This window comes from Glycine max, chromosome 10 (genome assembly GCF_000004515.6).
Source record: "Glycine max cultivar Williams 82 chromosome 10, Glycine_max_v4.0, whole genome shotgun sequence".
Taxonomy (NCBI): Eukaryota; Viridiplantae; Streptophyta; class Magnoliopsida; order Fabales; family Fabaceae; genus Glycine; species Glycine max.
In genome coordinates, this window is record NC_038246.2 from 43,416,847 (window position 1) to 43,435,917 (window position 19,071).

The window sequence follows — 19,071 nt, forward strand, 5'->3', positions numbered from 1 at the left end:
AAAAATGTACATATTTATTTTGTGTAAAAAGCACTAAAGGTGGTAATAGTTAATGTAAAGTAAATTTTTAAAAGTTTATTGGAGTTTATTGTTTCTGGTGTTGCTAACAGATAATTATAGTGAAATAATTCAGAGAGTATAAAATTATAAATAAATAGCTATCGGCTCGAAAATTGAACAAAGTCACGCAAATTATCTCAACCCTAAACGAAAATAAACATTCTACTCGTGTGTGTTCACCAAATATATCAATACGAGACTGTAGTGACATCCATAGTAGATTTTTGTAACCAGTGGCTAAAACAATTAATACTGTAATAACTCAAATTGAGAAAACATGATATCACTGTATAAATGTTATAAAACAAGGCCTGAAAGGGTAGAGACAACTCGATTCTCTGTTTCGTAAAGTCATTAATGGGTAAGAGAATAAAAACAGAAGCAAAAGCCAATGGAGAAGCAAGAGATAAAAAACATTAATGGAGGGTGTGAGTGCTCCATTAAGATTCTTTTACACAAAGGGTGTCCCAAACTAACATGTTTTATTCTTAATATTATTATTATTATTTGAAGTTATTATAATCTATCGTTTTCTCTTTGCCCCTCCACAACGTTGTTTCTCTCTCTAAAAGACTCATTCTGTTTCCATTTCCGACATTGGCTGTCTAAACCTTTAAGTCTTGTGAGGCGCTCACACAGATCGGTGAGCTGAGCTGCAAAAGAAAATCATTTTTCTTAATACCATTTTGTATTCAATGAACAAAATCAAGACATGTTTTTTTACGTGTATCCTTCATTTCAAAGATTCTCAAGATTCTGTTCTATCATCGCCAATTGTGACAAAATCCCATGTATTTAAACGGATTTTGATTGGTCAATATAGTCAGATTCACAGTCACTCGTAAAAATTTTCCTTCGTTACTCTCAGCATTTCCATGTTGAAGACATTCATTTCAGCATTTAAAACAGGCCATTGACGCATGGGGGGAGTTTTTATTTCTATTCTTTAATATGTTGTTGTAATGTTGCAGTAGCTATGGTGAGGAATGTGTTGGAAGGTATTTTGGCAGGTTGGGATTAGGCAATGGGTTAAAACTAAAAATTCTTTCAATACTTTCGGGATTTCTATTATTCAGGCAAAATCTAGCAAAGGAAGAATACAGTTTCGAATTACTGCTGAAGCTGCTGTAGTAGTTGTAGCTTTAGCCTACTCCATTCAGATAGTAAAGATTTGGAATTTCTTCCGATGGGTGAGCAACCACATGACAGGTGAGATCCTCTATTGGCCTCTTTATTTACCTTTTTTTAGATTTTTTGCTGAGATCAGTCTGCAGCTGTTGATTCTAAAGAGCTGAATGCTTGCTTGTTAGCATGGTCATTGATATTTTCTTCAAGTATCTTAACATATTTTGAGTTGAAGGGAGAGTATAGATAGGAATAACACTAGTAACCTTGTTTGAAGTTAGCTATTGTATATACATGACAAACAATACCAGATGAACATTTCTTTAGGCTTGAAATGTTCTGCTAGTTGATTGTCTATTTAAGGTGTTTATTGAGTTGGTTGGAAGCTTTTTAGTGTTAATAGAATTGCTTGTTGATCACATTCATAATGTAGACCCTAAAATGACCATACCCGCCATTTTACCACTACTTGTTTGTCCTCTTCACTATTATGCGTATCATTCTTGGCCTTCCTCAATTGATTTTTCTACATGCAATGTTTCATTTCTAGTAACATCTGATTTTTAGTCTTTGTAACCGCAATGTTCAATTTATGCTGGGATTCACTTAGGGCTACATTCATTTCAAAGTGGTATAACTTTAAACGTCAACCTGATATAGCTTGAAACAGTGATGAGTTTGATAACTGCGTGAAATTTCATCCACGTTAATTAACATTTATATTGACGTACGTTTCATGTTTTTACTCCTGGATCTAATTGTTTGGCAAATGGCAGTGTTACTTCAGATGTCGAACAAAACCATGTATACAAAACTTTCTCATTAGGGAATGCAACTTAACATTTTCTGTTAATCTAATTAATTAACTATAGGGCATATCTTGTTTTGAATGATCGACGATACAAAAATGTCATAGGAAACACATATAGACTTAGATAAACAGAGTTGCCAATGTTTTGCCAGGTTTTTTCTAGTCTACCTGTGTTATTTTGCAAAGCATTTTTTACAGAATGCTGTGTTGTTTAGCAAAGCACTTTTTATAGAATGAATTTTATAGCTGCTTCTTGCTTATTGTCGAATATGGTCCGTCACCCAAACAATGTATATAGTATAGTTACCAAATCTTAGTAAGAAAATGATTCATCTTATTGGCCTGTACTAGTTGTGCATTTGCACCTGATCCAGAATATTAATATAAATAGGTGTATTGGATATATGTTTTGTATCACATCCATCTGACTAATATTCTCCACACTTCCTCATAAATACATTTCCCGGAAATTGCAGGCTTTCAATGAACTTTGGAAAACAACTTTTAGGCCAAGATGACAGACAATTTGAAATGAACAATACATGGGTACCCATCCCCCCTGAGAAGCTCATTCAACTAACATCTAATACACCATCAGACTGGCCAGTGAACCAAATGAGCGGACCAAATTATCAAGAAATTTCTGTACCTGGAAGTGATTACATGAAAGAAAAGCTGATGCATTACCCAGGACCACATCAGAATCTCCCTCTGATGGGACAAATAGGTCATCAAACTAGAGAGAACAAAATGTTTGATGGCAAATTGATGCATAGAAACAGTGTTCTAGATTACATTCCAGGCTCCTACACTCAGCCATGGCACTATGAGAGCAATGGATCAAACAGTAATACCTCAGAACAACTGCTCAAGAAGGACATAACTAATATAGATTCTGCTAACAGGAATTTGGATGTGAACAATAACATGGCAGCCAGAAATCCGTTGCTATCAATGTTTTATCCTCAGGCTAGCAGCGATATGAGTGATCCCTATGCAGGTGTACAAAGATGCAATATCCATTCAGCTTTAGACATTTTGTTCAGAGAAGCTAACAGCCTTCTGTTTCCAAATAGGAATTCTGAATTTGGTGGCAGTAGCTCAAACAGCTTGCTCAACAATGACATTCATTGTTCAGTCCCGAACCAACTGGAGGGCTTCTTCTCTGAGATACCCTATGGTAACTTCCTTTTTTCTGCAATTCAAATTCAGAGAAGAATCTTAGTTACAGTGCCTTTATATAGTTATTCTAGCTTATTGAAACACAATGAAGTTTAGACATCTGAACCAGAAACACATTAAACTATTCAATTGCATGTTACATTTGATAATGTATGTAGACAACAATTTTCTTTAATAATTATTTTATTCGTTTTTTTCTACATTGTGAATACCTGGAACTGATATCCCTCACACAAGTTATGTAGTAAGCAGCATAGAGACATGATAACGATTGTGATGTTACAAACACAAACTCGATTTCTTTTGACTGTTTAAACAATATCTTCTTGCATCCATTATGATTTCAGCAACTTATTCCTAAGTCACTAAAATTGCTTTTACAGGTGATCCTTACCACAATTATAATCTGAATTATGTGCCAATAGCTGAAGCTGGGACCACAGCTAGTTTTACCAACTCTCTCCAATCAGTACCAGCTGAAGCTGGTGCCACTGCTAGTTTTACCAACTCTCTCCAATCAGTACCAGCTGAAGCTGATGCCACTGCAAGTTTTACCAACTCTCTCCAATCGGTACCAAAATTGATGGATCAACTCAAATTTGTGGACAACCAGTTTTTTACAATACCAGATTACATAATAGCTGAAAGCACAAGTCAGGAGAAAGACAAACAAAAGGACTTAGTTTCTTCCACTCAGAATGAAGTTAGGGAACATTGCGATGGGCTTCTACAGGAAAATGTTGATTCATCATCTGCAGCAATTTCTACAACATATGGGGATCAAAAGGGTTCTGACAACATCCGTGGCAAGGGAAGTGACCTGGGTTTTGACCTGAACAAGACACCTGAGCAGAAAGCAACCCAGCGAAGAAAGCATAGGCCAAAAGTAATTAAAGAGGCCAAGCCCAAAAGAACTCCAAAGCCTGCAACTCAAAAGACACAGGTGAAGGAGAATCTGCACAAAAAGAGGAAGTATGTCCGAAAAACTGCAGCAACACCACAGACCGATGTTATAGAAGAAAGTGTTGATTCTATTGTTGCAACTAAAAAATCCTGCAGAAGAGCTCTAAATTTTGACTTGGAACATAATAAATATGCAAGCCAGAGCACCATAGGTTGCCAGCAGGAGATCAACCATAGAAATGAGAAAGCTTTCAATACCACTTCAGACCACAAGGCCACAGAGATGCTGGATGGAGCAACTATGACCTATGGTAAAAACTCAGCTTTGCTGATCAGCTCATGGGATGAACTTACAGTAGAAAACCAACAACCCAGAAACACAGAAGATAATACACTTCTACTGCATGAAAAGCAAGCTAATAATATCCTGTCAGAAAGGAAATCAATCACAGCCTTGTCAGCCACTACACAAGAGCCACAGATAGCAAAATTTCTTGTCGCTGAGGAAGGTCCAGCTCAGGAAGATTCTGATTTGTGTCAGGAAGGAAATAATGGATGTATGCATCAATATATTCATACAAAGCAAATTGCCAACAGGTATCAATCAGAAGCATGTTTTGAAAACTCACAGAAGACCAGAGAACCAATTTGTCAGAATACCCTTCAGTTGGTGCCTAACATCCTCTCCAATTCCATTGAAGCAGCAAAGGGTTCCAAGAGAAAATATCGCAAAAGAACTCAGAAGCAACATGACTCAGCCACAAATTCATGTGATACTTCCTTGTGCCAAGAGACTTTACAAGCACATGGAAATTTCAGAGGTGCAACTCCTGCCAAAGATGTTATTAAAAAACAGAAGATTAAAAAAACTCAAAATAGACACAATGCAAAAATCAGTGGAAGGTCTTCCAGCCAAATAATGTCTAAAGAGAAAATTGGATTTCATACACAGTCTAATGAAGAAATACCATATATCTGTATTGAAAGTAATAGATTTGTAGAGCAGCAAAACAATGGAACCCTCACTGGGGAATGCTTTGCTATCTCAGGTAATGCATGTTTTATAAAAGGAATGCAGTTTTCAGAAAACATATTTATATAGTAATAATTAACTGTTTCTTAATTTTCAGAGGAACATTCTAATTTGATAGATGAGATAATTTGTCGACCGAATGATCTCAAACTTAGGGAGAGCAACATGTCAGAGATGGAAGGACTAAAGGCACTAGTCCCATATAATGGAGATCGTTCTGTTGTACCCTATCAGGAGTTTGAATTACTTAAAAAACATAAACCAAGGCCTAAAGTGGATCTTGATGCAGAAACAGAGAGAACCTGGAAACTATTGATGGGCAAAGTAGGAAGTGAAGGCCTTGAAGAAACTGACAAGGAAAAAGAGAAGTGGTGGGACAAAGAAAGAAATGTTTTTCACGGACGAGTTGATTCTTTCATTGCACGGATGCATCTTATTCAAGGTAAGATACATCATACACAAACATCAAGTACCAAGAAGCCCAAAACAAGCAGATACTGTATGCACTCAAGACAGACATTTTATTACTTTCTATAATATCTATAACACCTCTCTTTCTTTGAAAATAAAGATAGTTAGCATTGAACTTCTCATTCTAAAGATATTGGATTTATCAAAATGTGTTGGAATTATCGGTTTAGGTAGGGAAGATAGAAAAATGATTAATCAGATACAATACCCTAACTTAATACTCCAATCATAATATTAATTAGGTTGAGTAATAGTACTACTACCACAATGATGGAAAGTCACCTTAATTGTTGTCCTCCCTAGCTCGCTGCTTTAATTACAGCCTCACTGGTGGTGGTTTATCCCACATCGACTAGTGATGAGGCTATTTTTTTGGGGGAGGGGGGCTTACAAGACAGTTTTGAAGGGATTCAATTAGGCTCATAACCCATGTTCTAAGACACAAGCACAAACCTACTTATATTAGGATTAATAACTGTAATATTCGAACAGCATGCATTCTAAAGAACAGTTAAACATAAAGGAATAGAAACATCTAGAGGCACCCAGCCATGAATAGACAATAAAATCCTTAATATTTTCAGTAACAGCCCTTCAGCATATTTATTAATGGCAAAAACAGAAACCAATGATTTATTAAATTATTCACTTGATTGCTAAAACTTTTCACCTGTCAACATATATTTATAAAATCAATTATACCTCTACTTTGCAGGAGATAGACGCTTTTCAAAGTGGAAAGGATCTGTTGTTGACTCAGTGATAGGTGTTTTCCTCACTCAGAATGTTTCAGATCATCTTTCAAGGTAAGCTAAATATCATATATAGGTGTTTTCCTCACTCAGGATGCTTCATCAAAATTGCCAATGCTAGAACATGATGATGAGCAACCCAACAGAAAAATTTATGCTTCTTTCCTTTCTTTGCAGCTCTGCCTTTATGTCTCTAGCATCAAGGTTTCCTCTTCAGTCAAAAAGCAGCAAGAAAACATATGATGTTGACACGAACACATTGTTTAAAGAAGCAGGACTCAACATACTAAATCCAGCTGATACAATAACATCATATGGATATGGGACATTAAATCAACCAACCTATCATCTAGGCTTTGAGACACCCCATCATGCAAAAGAGCTTTGGAGAGACTGTGAAACCTCAAGGACAAAAGGGAGCCTAATAAAGCTAAATAATCAGAGCTCAGTGGAAGAATTTTTATCACCACAAGATTCTCTTGATTCTTCAATTACTCAAGATGCCAGAAATAGATATTCCTCAGGATCTAATTCAGAATCAGAAGGTCTTGACTGCAGGTGTGAACACAGAAAGACTCAGTTTTTAACTTCAACAAATTCTTTACAGGTAGGAAAGACCACTATGTTCCAGGAATTTTACAACAGTGTAAATGGAGTGTCACTATTTGAGGAGAGAAATAAAGATGGACAGCTGCATCCAGCAGAACAAGTGAAACAAAATTGTAGCATAGGCAGAAACAGCAGTCCCAATGTCTGCTCAGCATTTAGTCATCCTAGCAACTTTGCTTATCCACCAAAGCAACTACCTGTAGTTCCTTCAACTGACTATGGACTATATTACTCAGACACACAAGGGCTGAAGACTATTCAAATGAATGGTGAAAAGTTTTCTTGGACTGAAACTGTTTCTGTTCACAGTGAGTTTCAGGACAACAATTCTGGCAATAGGAAAGAGGGAGATAGTGCAGATAAACCCACAGAAATCCAGTACACAAATGGAACACTAGGGTCTCCAGAGATACCAACAATTGACCCTTATGAACCATTAAGCAAGTATTTAGTCCTTCCACAAGATACTTCTCAATTTGGATCTCATACAAATTACAGTCAACCTTCACTAAATCATCATATTGTAGGCCAGAAATCCTTAGAATCAGAAAGCAGGGAATTCACAAACTCATTAAATGCTTCTCGTATATTGGGTAGATACCAAGATGGTGTAGTTAATGATAGCTACAATATTCCTAAGGATGCAGAAGGTCTTGACAGTAAAAAAATATCTGCAGCAAACAGCCAGGGATGCTCAGAAAATAGTAGGGCTGAATCAAATCCTCAGAAGCAAGTTTATTATCCCAACCCTATCAATAAAAAGAGCCAAATAAAGGTTTCAAAAGCAAGGAAAGAAAAACCTGAGACTGAGAAAAAGCTTGCAAGCGACTGGGACAAACTAAGAAAGGAGGTACAGGTAAATGGGACAGAGAAAGAAAGAAGTATGGACACAATGGATTCACTGGACTATGAAGCAGTAAGATGTGCCTCTGTTAAAGAGATATCTAAAACTATTAAAGAGCGAGGGATGAACAACTTGCTAGCAGAACGAATCAAAGTATGTTCAAAGCAACTTTATGTAGAACACTGATTTTTTGCCAAAATATGCTTACAGAATGACTTCTGTTATATTTCAGGAATTCCTGGACAGATTGGTTACAGAACATGGAAGCATCGATCTTGAATGGTTAAGGCATGTTCCCCAAGATAAAGCAAAGTAAGCCATTTTATTTCTTCTATAAACATTTGCTAGTGTCCTTAATCCATATCCCAAGAAGGTCACATGTAGCAGACATTGACTGCATATGCCAGTATTTTTTTTTATCAGCAAAGATAATATATATTAATAACGAAGTACCAGAGGTACTAAGGATACAAATAGCATGATATATCAGTGAACTGGTTCCAAAGTCAGACTTAAATCAGTCTTGATGGGAACCAGACACTAAGAACAAAACATTAAAAGATTGCTGCCATTGCAGCTATTTCTATTCCCCCCCACTATTATACAAAAGCTGATGATAAATTTGACGACCAGTGACTGCATATGCCAGTATATAATGCAAATTAACCATGTCCTTTCTATATGTTTTAATATCAAATGCAGAGACTTTCTTCTGAGCTTTCGAGGATTGGGGTTAAAAAGTGTGGAATGCGTACGGCTTCTGACACTTCAAAATATTGCTTTCCCTGTAAGCCTCATTTAGAATCCATTAACTGCTTATAACCAACGCAAATCACTAAAAAACCATGCAATAACATGTTGCAATGAATCATATCTTTAAGGTTGACACCAATGTTGGAAGGATAGCAGTTAGACTTGGATGGGTCCCTCTCCAACCACTTCCTGAAGCACTTCAGTTACACCTCCTTGAACTGTAAGTATTGTATGCCTCAACCAGAGAAGACATAAATATATCATATATAACAAGTGCTAACTACTTTGCCACGTAGGTATCCAGTGCTGGAAGCTGTTCAGAAGTATCTCTGGCCCAGATTGTGTAAACTTGACCAAAGAACCTTGTAAAATCATAACTCCCAAAATCTGCATTAGAAATAACAGCTTTAATGATAGATAAATCTCTAACAGATATATAAATGGAATGCAGGTATGAACTGCACTACCAGATGATTACATTTGGGAAGGTATGCATAATTTCTTTTCACATTTAGTACAACATTCAGAAAAAGGCATAACAATTTTTCTAGAACTGGTTTTTGCTTCACAGGCATGAGATACAAGATTAAAAGTAATTCATGCTCTAAATATGCAGGTTTTCTGCACAAAGAAAAAACCAAAATGCAATGCATGTCCAATGCGAGCAGAGTGCAGGCACTTTGCAAGTGCTTTTGCAAGGTTAGTTACATTATGCCAATTGCATTATACAAATTAATCAACATAATGCAAAATGCATTCAAAGCTATATATCAAACCATTTAGATTTATGAGACACAAGAATCAAGAGTACAGAGAAAAAAATTGAGGCTAATAAGAAACCTATCATAGAAAGCAACCAGATAAATCAAGCAAAAATAGTGTTTCTTTCCACTGCATAGTTCTAGCATAGTGCCATGAGGGACTTATTTTATTTTATAAGGCAACTAACCCTTTTAGTACAGTGCACGGCTTGCCTTGCCTGGACCAGAAGAGAAGCACATCGTTAGTATGCATGTTCCCATTGCAGCTGAGAGAAACTATTTTGTCAATGAGAACCCCATGGTCCTACCTCTCCTTGAGAACAACTTGAGCAGACAAGTAAGTCCTCAAAGTTGGCAGTGTGAACCAATCATTGAAGAACCAGCAACACCAGAAAGAGAGTGGACAGAGGCAGAAGAAAGTGACATGGAGGACTTTTTTAAGGAGGATTCTGATGAAATTCTTTCCATTGACCTCAATGCAAAAAAGTCAACAGTGAATGTACAGAACTACTTGCAAGAATACAATGAGCATAATGAAGGTTGCATGTCTAAGGCACTTGTGGCCTTGAATCCACGGTCTGCTTCTATCCCTACGCCAAAACTGAAGAATGTGAGTCGGCTAAGAACTGAACACCAAGTGTAAGTATTCTGCCATTGCTTGTAATAGCATAAATCTTGCCAGAAAAACACATTTAATTAAATAGTTAAAATAGTTTGTTTTTTTTTTAGAAAACTATTTAAGTGACAAGCCTAGAAAAATCAATTTGTAGTATAATTAGAAATCGAAATGATGCTTTCTAAATTCTAACACCTCCCTGATTATTTTTTTTTGGATCAGCTAACACCTCCCTGATTAATGCAGATATGAACTTCCAGATTCACATCCTCTCTTGGAAAAGGTCAGTTATTCTTTTATTTGTAATGAAACATTCAGTTATCAGCTTGCAGAATTTTCCTTATGTTGTTTTCTTAACTAAAATTTACAGATGGATAAACGGGAACCTGATGATCCAAGCCCGTATCTTCTTGCAATATGGACACCAGGTTAGCAAAATACACTTGAAATAATATTAATTACTGGACATATGTCAGCAATTGTCTCCAAAAACTACCTTTTTACTAATATCAATGCACAACAGGCAGATTGGAAAATAAAAGTGAAGCACATGCAAGATTATTATTATTTCTATGATAGGTTAAAGTCAAATAACCTCACAATCAATCACTCATATCTATATTTTTGACATTGAACATTAGGTGAGACTCCAAATTCTGTTGAACCACCAGAAAGAAGGTGTGGATCCCAAGACTCAGCCCTGTGCAATGACAACACATGTTTTTCATGCAACAGCATTAGGGAAGCCAATTCACAAACAGTTAGAGGAACACTTCTGGTAAAGATTTATTTTTGGATACAGAAAGATGAAAGACCCTAGATTATGTTGAGTTTCATTTTTCTTTAACAACTTATACAAAGATTACCCTGTATACAGATACCTTGTAGGACAGCAACTAGAGGAAGCTTTCCACTGAATGGAACTTACTTTCAAGTTAATGAGGTATGTGTAATCAAAGCTTAGATAACATTCAATAAACTTAGCAACTCTACCCTGATTTTGAATTTCACTAATCACCGCCAAATTTCATAAACCTTTTTAACATCATGAAGCTATTTGCGGATCATGCATCCAGCGTTCAACCTATTGATATTCCTAGGGAATGGATATGGAATTTGCCAAGGAGGACAGTATACTTTGGGACCTCCGTATCATCTATTTTTAAAGGTAGAAAAACTCTACATGCTCATACATTTCTATTCTAGACCAGTTTATCACATAAGGTATAATTGTACTCACCAAAAATACTCATGTCTACCAGACCTTTCAACCCAAGAAATTCAGCATTGCTTTTGGAGAGGTAAGAAGACCACCCTAAAATGTTTGTTTATTTCTTCTTTTGCATTGCTAGACATTTTCATAACAAAGGAAAGAATAAAACCTTTCACTAGTTGCCTCAATAAATTTGGTAAACTAAAATCTAAATTTACCAAACCTAACTTATCAAGAATTGCAAATGAGTATCAGTTCAGTGGTTATATCTTTACACAAGAAGAAAAAACAAGCAGTAGATTTGCAATGGGTATGCTAAAAAAATAATACACCAGTTATCTCTTTCAATTGAACAGCAATTCAGTATCAGAAGCCAATTCACCAGGGACCAAAATAAAAAAGACCAGACTAGGGTAACTCTAGGTTTAGCAAAATTTCCATAACTGTTAAAATGTCAACAATTAACAAAAATGACAAATAGCAGTCATAAGCAATTGACATAACATTTATAATGACATATTTAGCCATCGCCAACACCTAGACCAACAAACAATTCCAGAAGTGTGTGATTTCCCTCTCCAATCAAAAGATTAACCCAAATGCATCTGTGTATCATCATATCCAAGAATTATAGCATCATTCTTCATGTTATCAGTGATTAGTTCACATCTTCATTTACAAGTATCAGTGTTCAATCTTGTAATGGCTACTAACAGTTTGATGCTTCATTTCAGGATTTGTTTGTGTCCGGGGATTTGATCAAAAGGAACGCGCACCCCGTCCTCTTCAGGCCAGATTGCATTTTTCAGCAAGCAGGTTAGCAAAGACAGAAAAATAAAAACAAGATTAACGGGACATGTTGAGATATTTACCAGCAAAAGCTAATATTGAAGATCCAACTTTCTAAGGTCCAAGGTGATTGCTGCCTGAGTGACAGGAGATCTGACATGAAACAAATATACAGCATGTTACAAAGAAAGTAGAAGAATTTTCTGTTTAGGATATGAAATCCCATAACAAGTGGGATTGACCTGTAAATCATCTCTATTCAAGCATGAAACAGTCATTCATTTTATTAAAATCAACTGTAACAATTTCATTATTATCAATAGAAGTTGTCACTGAAAATGAACACAAATTGCAGAATTCAATCACAAAAGTTTATTACTGCATTTCACATAGATTTTTTTATCATTTTTATACATTATACATCACACACACACATACACATGTATGATAGGAAATATAACAACCAGAAGAACAATAAATGTACCTTGTATTTAAATAACAATTAAGCACTCGAGTTGAGATATTAATTATGAGAGGACAGTGATCTAAGAAGCACAGACACCTCTGTTCACAGGCATGTCCCCGTGTTGGGCACCAACACCCATACAACAGGTGTCAATTGTCAAACACTTGCAGTGTTGGATTTCAAAAAAAAAAAATATTGCGGCTTAAACACATTTAGACATGGCTTCAGCTAAAAAAGGCATGGCTAGGGCATTAAGTTTCAATTTTTATTTTAAGAAATTCAAAAAACAAATTTCAAATTTTTAGACAGATACACAGTTGCACAAAAGACTTCTTGTGTATGCCTTTTTTATTTCCCCAGTTTCCCTCTTCATCTCTGGTGTGAAATTTGGTTCCTGACTTCAGCTCAATTTCTCGTTCTTGACTTCCATTGCTTTCCAATGACTTGCTCTATTTCTATTTCACACTCTCTATGTGACTTTGTGCTATAGGTTTCGTTTGACTCCAGTATGTTTCTAACCTTCCACTTGTTCCTTTGGTTTTTTCTTTCCCTGCTTTGTATTTGGTGTTATAATATAGAGACAACACCATCAATATTATATTGTATACGTGTTTTCTATCTTGCTGTTTTTTATTTTACAATATAGAGATCAGTAGTTTCTTTGTCATGGTGTGTGTTGTATGCATACCATATTAATATAAAGAAATATATACATGCGTATATAAAAATCTATGTCGTGGTGCCCTATATTTTGGAGATTACCTGTGCGTGTACATGTCCATGGGTGTCCAGTGTTCATATCTGTATCCATGCTTCATAGACTGTTAAGTGCGACCAATACAAACTAAGGTCATAATCATCTACAAAATTCAAGTATAATTTTGAAGCACAGACATTTAATTAATGATAAATTTGGGTCATCTTAATTATGCACGAATTCAATTCAACAACCAAAGACTGTATTACAAGTACAAAACCCAGTCCTTCAAACACTAATGCTACCAGACTTTTAAAAAAAAATATATATTGATGTTAGATAAATCTTTGAATTAGCATTCAACGCAACAGTCTTTTATTTTTACATGGAAAAACCATCGGTTAGGTCCATTCAAAGATTCAATACAGCAAAAGGAAACCTAACTTAACATTTAGAGCAAGAGTAGCAACATAGAAATTGTATTCAAGATTATATTGCAGCTATTACTACTGGCATATGCGAGCAATGTTTTCTTTCCCACTCATCCCTTCCCCTAACACACGCATCTGACAGTGTGCAAGAACAAATACAATAAAATTAATGCAAACAAAACAGGGCAGAGGTGTTTTTCCATAGAAAATCATTATAGCTGTCAAAATGAGTTACAAACCATGAGCCAACACACCGCACAGGCAGATTGAGTTGAAAAAAATAAATCGACTCGGGGCACTCCAAGTTATGGCTTTCCTTTCTTGCAGCTACCAATCATCGAAGTGGCTTTCCAATTAAGTAAAAGAATACAGCAGCAATAGCCGTCATAAAGCGCAATTACAACCTAAAACTTCGACGATCTGCAATCAAAACCCTTAATCAAGGTAGGCACCATTTTACTCGCTAATAGATATAATCTGACCAGAGAGAATTAATTAAATATCAAATAAAAAGTTAAAATAAAAGTATTTATTTAAAAATCTTTAAAATAATAAAATTAACATTTATTTCCTCAAATTAAATATTCATTTATTTAAGCCTATAAGAAAAGTAGCTTTTGGAATGTATGAAAAAAAATTTGGATTAGATTTTAGAGATCTTATGGAAAACAAAATTGTGTTTTGTTAGATCCCTCCCCTTTCAAAATTGTCAGATATCTTACTTTTCTTTTAAACTCTGATATTTTAAAAATTCAAATAAATACATTAAAATCTTTTTTAAAAAGTAGAATGAAATGATTTTTTGATAAAAAAAATAAACCATACAAAATCTAAAGTGCGTATATACACGCTAAATAAGAGTCACTGATATTTCTCTTTTACAAAATTGATTGATTGATTTTTTAACTTTCAGACTTGATTGATTTTACAAAATAATGACGTTGCAAATGTTTTTTTTTTCGAGTTACATTAACTAAGATTGATAAAATCTTATGTTGGATAGGTGACAAATTTAAATCAATGTATAATAATTTTATTTTGAAAACTAATCATCATAAATTCATGCATTAAATCAAATCATAATCAATTTATTGGGATTATCTCTTCATATTTATAATCTTTTAAAATTATATATTCAACTCAAATTTTATTCAAGGTTAATGTAAATAGAAAACAGTATCTTATCTTTTTTTAACAATGTTATGATATTTTTTTATACACTAATACCATTGTTTTTTTTAGGATGATCGCATTCAGATTTAAATGTACAACTTTATGTATTTTATTTCAACCTCTTTCACTAGATCGATCCTAGTGGGTTACAATGATATTAGAGATTTTGTATTTCATTTGTTGTTATTTATAATATTCAATTGATTAATTCATAAGATTAAAAAAATGGTTAATTAGTCCATAGCAATAACATTTTCCAAAATTTATAATTTTTTTCAAAACTATCATTATTAATACTTTTTTTTTTTAATTCTTTGTCAATATATTCTATCTCTTTTTTAATTAAGAATATCTTAATCTAAGAGTAATTAATATAACGAACATTATAAATTGGATATTATATTACACTTTTATCTTATAAATAAAAATAGAGAGAGCATTAATTAATAATTATGCGTCACTATATTCAATTTTAGCTAAATCTATATTCCTATATAAAGAACTGACTTTATTAAGCACGTGGTTTTTGAGATAGAAAAAGTCGTCCACTATGTTGATCCTATTCGTATCTAACAATTACTTAATATATTAATTAACTTACCTCTTTTTGTCTCAAATCAAAATGTGGGTAACTTAATGACATTAAGTAATTAATTATAAAAATGTTTAATTATATATTAATTAATTATTATACAATTAGCAAAGAGAGAGATTTTATTAGAGATAACACTTTCTCATTATAATTTTTTTTATCACCATAACATTAGTATCTAGTATTTATCAATTTGCTAATCATTAGTTTCCGCTAAAAAAATATATATACAGTTAATTCATCCAAATTGCTCAGCAAAATTGATAAATATTGAATTAATTACTACTTAAAAACTACTTTTTATTGCATATGTAAATAATTGATGACACTAAATATTTTGTAACGTTTAATTGTTTATATAAAATATAAAAAATATTAACATAATTATTTGAATACATTGATATATAACCATCGAAATCACAAATATTTGAAATGTTATTGAATTGTTGAATGTATAACAAATATTCTACAACAATATATTACATACTATGGCATTGAGTGAATGTCAACCCAATATAACACTACACGAACTTGGACATTTTACATTTAAAAAATTGGCATGAATGATTATATCATCCACCTCATTGCCAAAAACGAGCAACACTTATAAGTAACCTTAACTGCCTAAGGGCTTAGAGATAGATATGATATCCTTTATATGATCAAGCCACTCTATTTCCCATCCAATCGAAAGTTTGATTGTACAATACATCAGTTGAATTCATTGATCCATGAACATTTGTCCCACATTGGCATTTACTATTGCAACAATCATGATCATATGGTTAGACAATGTTTTCATAATCAACAAAAAACTTATATTTAGAAATTAAATAAAATATTAAAAGATTTATAATATTTACATATTTTATTTAACTAATTGATTAGACTCCTTGATTATCAGCAAAGTAACTGTAGAGGTGTGACTTCTCATTTTTCTCTTTTGGAATTTAGTTTCCATAAGAATTAAAAGTTCACCATTTTCCGAAACTAAATTTTCAAAGTGATTACATTTTAACAATACTACAATTGAGTTTATAGAATTTATTAAATAAATTTCAAAAACTAAAATATGAAACATATACGCATTACTTTTCGAAATTAGTTTTTAGAAGAAAGAAAATTGGACAAATATTACACGAAGTAAAGTACCCCCCAAAAAAAAGAAAAAAAAAACAAAAAAGACAACAGAAAGATTGAGCCGTTGTGGGCATTTTAATGGGCCTCTATTTTGAATTTACGCAAGTTACGGGAAAAAACTTACCTTCAGAGACCAAATGAAAAAATTAGAGCGACCACAGTGGGAGTCGAACCCACGACCTTTTGATCCGAAGTCAAACGCGCTAATCCACTGCGCTATGCGGTCCTTATATGTCTACGGTTGCTATATAATAGTTTTTAACACTATTTAAGGTAACTTCTAATTTAATTCATTTTATTTAGAATATCTATATTTGTTTCATTAAGTTCACTAATGAGATTTTTTTTCATACATATTTTTTATTCGTTTTTTAAGAATATCATCAAAAGAGGTTCTTTATTTGTACCATGAATAAAAAATATTAGATATTTTAAAAAAGTAAATGAATAATCTAAATGAAATAAATCAATTTACAACTAGCTGTTTTTTATTCGTTATTTTTTCATATTATTTATTCCACAATTTTATGTCTGGATCTACCATTGAGGCTACTAATATACTTTTTGACTAAGAAAATAATTATGAGTTCCAAGTGCGTATTAAGTTATGTATGTAGTGCGGTATAGTTTATTTTTCATCAAAAAGTTACTTATTTAAACCAAACATAAAAATTATAAATGGTTTAATATAAAATCTGAATCAAATTAAACTAATTTTTACGGATTGATTTTGATAAATTTTTGTGATTTTTTTTAATATTATTCTATTAAAACTTGTATACTTTTTTATATTTTAAATCAAATCATATTAAAAATTGCTAATATAATTTTTTTTTAAAAAAATCAGACTTTTTCAAAATATATGTTAGTTATATTATCCTAGTTTTTTTTTATTATTGAAATGAGGAAATGAAAACTATGGTAGGAGATCAAATCCCAACTAGGTGGACATCTGAGTGCCTACCGGACTCAAAACAACCCTAAAATATATTAAAAAGATAGCAAAAGCAATACAAAATTACTAGGAGACTTAGGCCAAACCCATGATGACCAAAGATATCAAAAACAGGATCATAAATGAAACCTGAAAGAAGGAAGGTCATATCATTATGACTATGGCCAGACAAAACGAAGGTTGGAGAAAGTCCCTCCAACAGAAACCTGTGTTATGCATACCAAAGGCTGCAAGACTGTTTGTGCACATATTATCTTCTCTAAAAACATGTGAGACACGAAATTAAACTGCATGCATTTGGGAAGCTATGAACATAAAGTTTCTCCATCTGTTTCTGAGTTGTCAAGGAACAAGTTCCGCTGACATAGAGTCGCACTCCAGCCAAAGATTGGGCCAACATTTACTCCGAGCAATTTCAATATTAATGGCTCTCATGGCAGCTAGGATTTCCGCGTGAAAGGAGGAAGAGATGTCAGATGACATGGGAGACCAAAGTGGTCTTGGAAGGATGAATAGAGATATCAAAAAAATTCAGAATGTTGTAGTCAGCAATGGATGAGCCTGACTTACCCTTGGAAACATTGGCCCATAAGGAGATTCCAGCTGAATGAGACTAACCACCGTGATGTCACGACAGTTCTATCATTATAATGTTATTATCGTCACATCAAGTAGTTAGTCACGCTATATATATGTTTAATCACTTTTTATTATTATTTGTTGATCCAAAATGATATTTCTATCACCATGTTGGGGCATGAAATTTTATTCTTCTTGTCTTGTTTTTATGACCATGCAGTGCACAGTGTATTTTTTTACCAATATTTTGTTAGACACCCTGTTGAGTGCTTTACTTCCTGGAACCTTTGAAAGGTCATGGTCAACTTAATATAGGTACAAAAGTAATATAGATTATTTTAAATATATGTTCATGGATTGATTTGAATAACTTGTGAACCTAGCCTAGCCCAAATATATATATTAGTTTGAATTCTAGAATTGCTTGGGTCGAATTTGATTTGTTTTAATTTGATGGATTTTCATTTTTAAACCATAAACCCAATAACCTAATCAGTTGAAATGGTATCTTCTCTTTTTATACTATTATTTTATTTTGTTTAATAATTTTTTTTAACTTAAGTTTGTATTTAAGATTCTAGACCTGATAGCACTAACTCAACCCAATTTATTACTGATCAGGTTGATTGATTAGATTCAAATATGATAGAAAAATATACAAATCTAAATCATTCGAAAAAGAATGATCAGGTTCTGGGTTAAGTTTAGTCAAACCCAACACTATATATTCATCCCTCAATGGTCCTTAATTTGTACGCGACCCATTTAAAACTATGACGTTCTCTTGCAATCCCATTGCCACTAATCTATTTGGCAGGACGGACCGGGATGGAAATATTTGACCTTATTATTTATTTATTTGCCACTAATCATGTATGTTTTACAGAATGATCATGCAATCCCATCACAGTCCTACATTTTCCCATCATGGTCCCATCCCTCTCCAAGTGTCCGTACTTTTGTTATGATCAAACCATGTTGCGCAGTTGGCCTTTTATAATCACCTTTCCTATTTAGGCAGGAACAAACATATCTTTACCAACATAAACCAGAAAGGAACATTTTTCACTTTCTTTTGAGAATTTCTTAACCCTTAAATCATGCATACGATCCATA

At 33.6% G+C, this 19,071-nt stretch overlaps 1 protein-coding gene, 1 long non-coding RNA gene and 1 other non-coding gene across 13 annotated transcripts; 1 reads left to right on the plus strand and 2 right to left on the minus strand.

The window, feature by feature from the left end:
- The first annotated feature begins 596 nt into the window (after window positions 1-596).
- LOC100783992 (transcriptional activator DEMETER) lies at window positions 597-12,005 on the plus strand. Its single transcript, XM_014763298.3, has 20 exons — window positions 597-1,269; window positions 2,473-3,176; window positions 3,562-5,130; window positions 5,212-5,556; window positions 6,301-6,391; window positions 6,515-7,943; window positions 8,023-8,102; window positions 8,493-8,577; window positions 8,672-8,763; window positions 8,840-8,908; window positions 8,995-9,031; window positions 9,160-9,242; window positions 9,506-9,943; window positions 10,167-10,203; window positions 10,291-10,348; window positions 10,562-10,698; window positions 10,798-10,863; window positions 10,974-11,088; window positions 11,183-11,221; window positions 11,868-12,005. The coding sequence occupies exons 1-20, from the start codon at window positions 1,247-1,249 to the stop codon at window positions 11,969-11,971; spliced, it is 5,601 nt and encodes a 1,866-aa protein (XP_014618784.2). The 5' UTR covers window positions 597-1,246; the 3' UTR covers window positions 11,972-12,005.
- On the minus strand, window positions 2,375-14,101 carry LOC121172897 (uncharacterized). 11 transcript variants are annotated; one of them, XR_005886692.1, is made up of 8 exons: window positions 13,756-14,009; window positions 13,151-13,209; window positions 12,006-12,075; window positions 11,848-11,917; window positions 9,493-9,894; window positions 6,288-8,930; window positions 3,573-4,911; window positions 2,375-3,191 (listed from the first exon to the last, which is right to left on the minus strand). It is a non-coding gene; the product is annotated as an uncharacterized lncRNA (long non-coding RNA). The 11 variants fall into 11 exon arrangements; XR_005886691.1 differs by having other exon boundaries at window positions 3,573-4,508; window positions 4,711-4,911; window positions 9,493-12,075; window positions 13,756-14,101; XR_005886694.1 differs by having other exon boundaries at window positions 9,493-11,917; window positions 13,151-13,248; window positions 13,756-14,092.
- A 2,472-nt stretch (window positions 14,102-16,573) lies between these two features.
- Window positions 16,574-16,647, minus strand: TRNAR-UCG (transfer RNA arginine (anticodon UCG)). Its single transcript has one exon. It is a non-coding gene; the product is annotated as a tRNA-Arg (tRNA).
- Window positions 16,648-19,071: the final 2,424 nt, after the last annotated feature.

What these genes read in the sequence shown, in the direction of transcription:
- LOC100783992 (XM_014763298.3), top strand. Translation starts at nt 1,247, where the DNA reads ATGGGTGAGCAACCACATGACAG. An exon ending in GGTGAGCAACCACATGACAG is followed by an intron (nt 1,270 to 2,472) that starts GTGAGATCCTCT and finishes CGGAAATTGCAG; the next exon opens with GCTTTCAATGAACTTTGGAA. An exon ending in CACATCCTCTCTTGGAAAAG is followed by an intron (nt 10,204 to 10,290) that starts GTCAGTTATTCT and finishes TAAAATTTACAG; the next exon opens with ATGGATAAACGGGAACCTGA.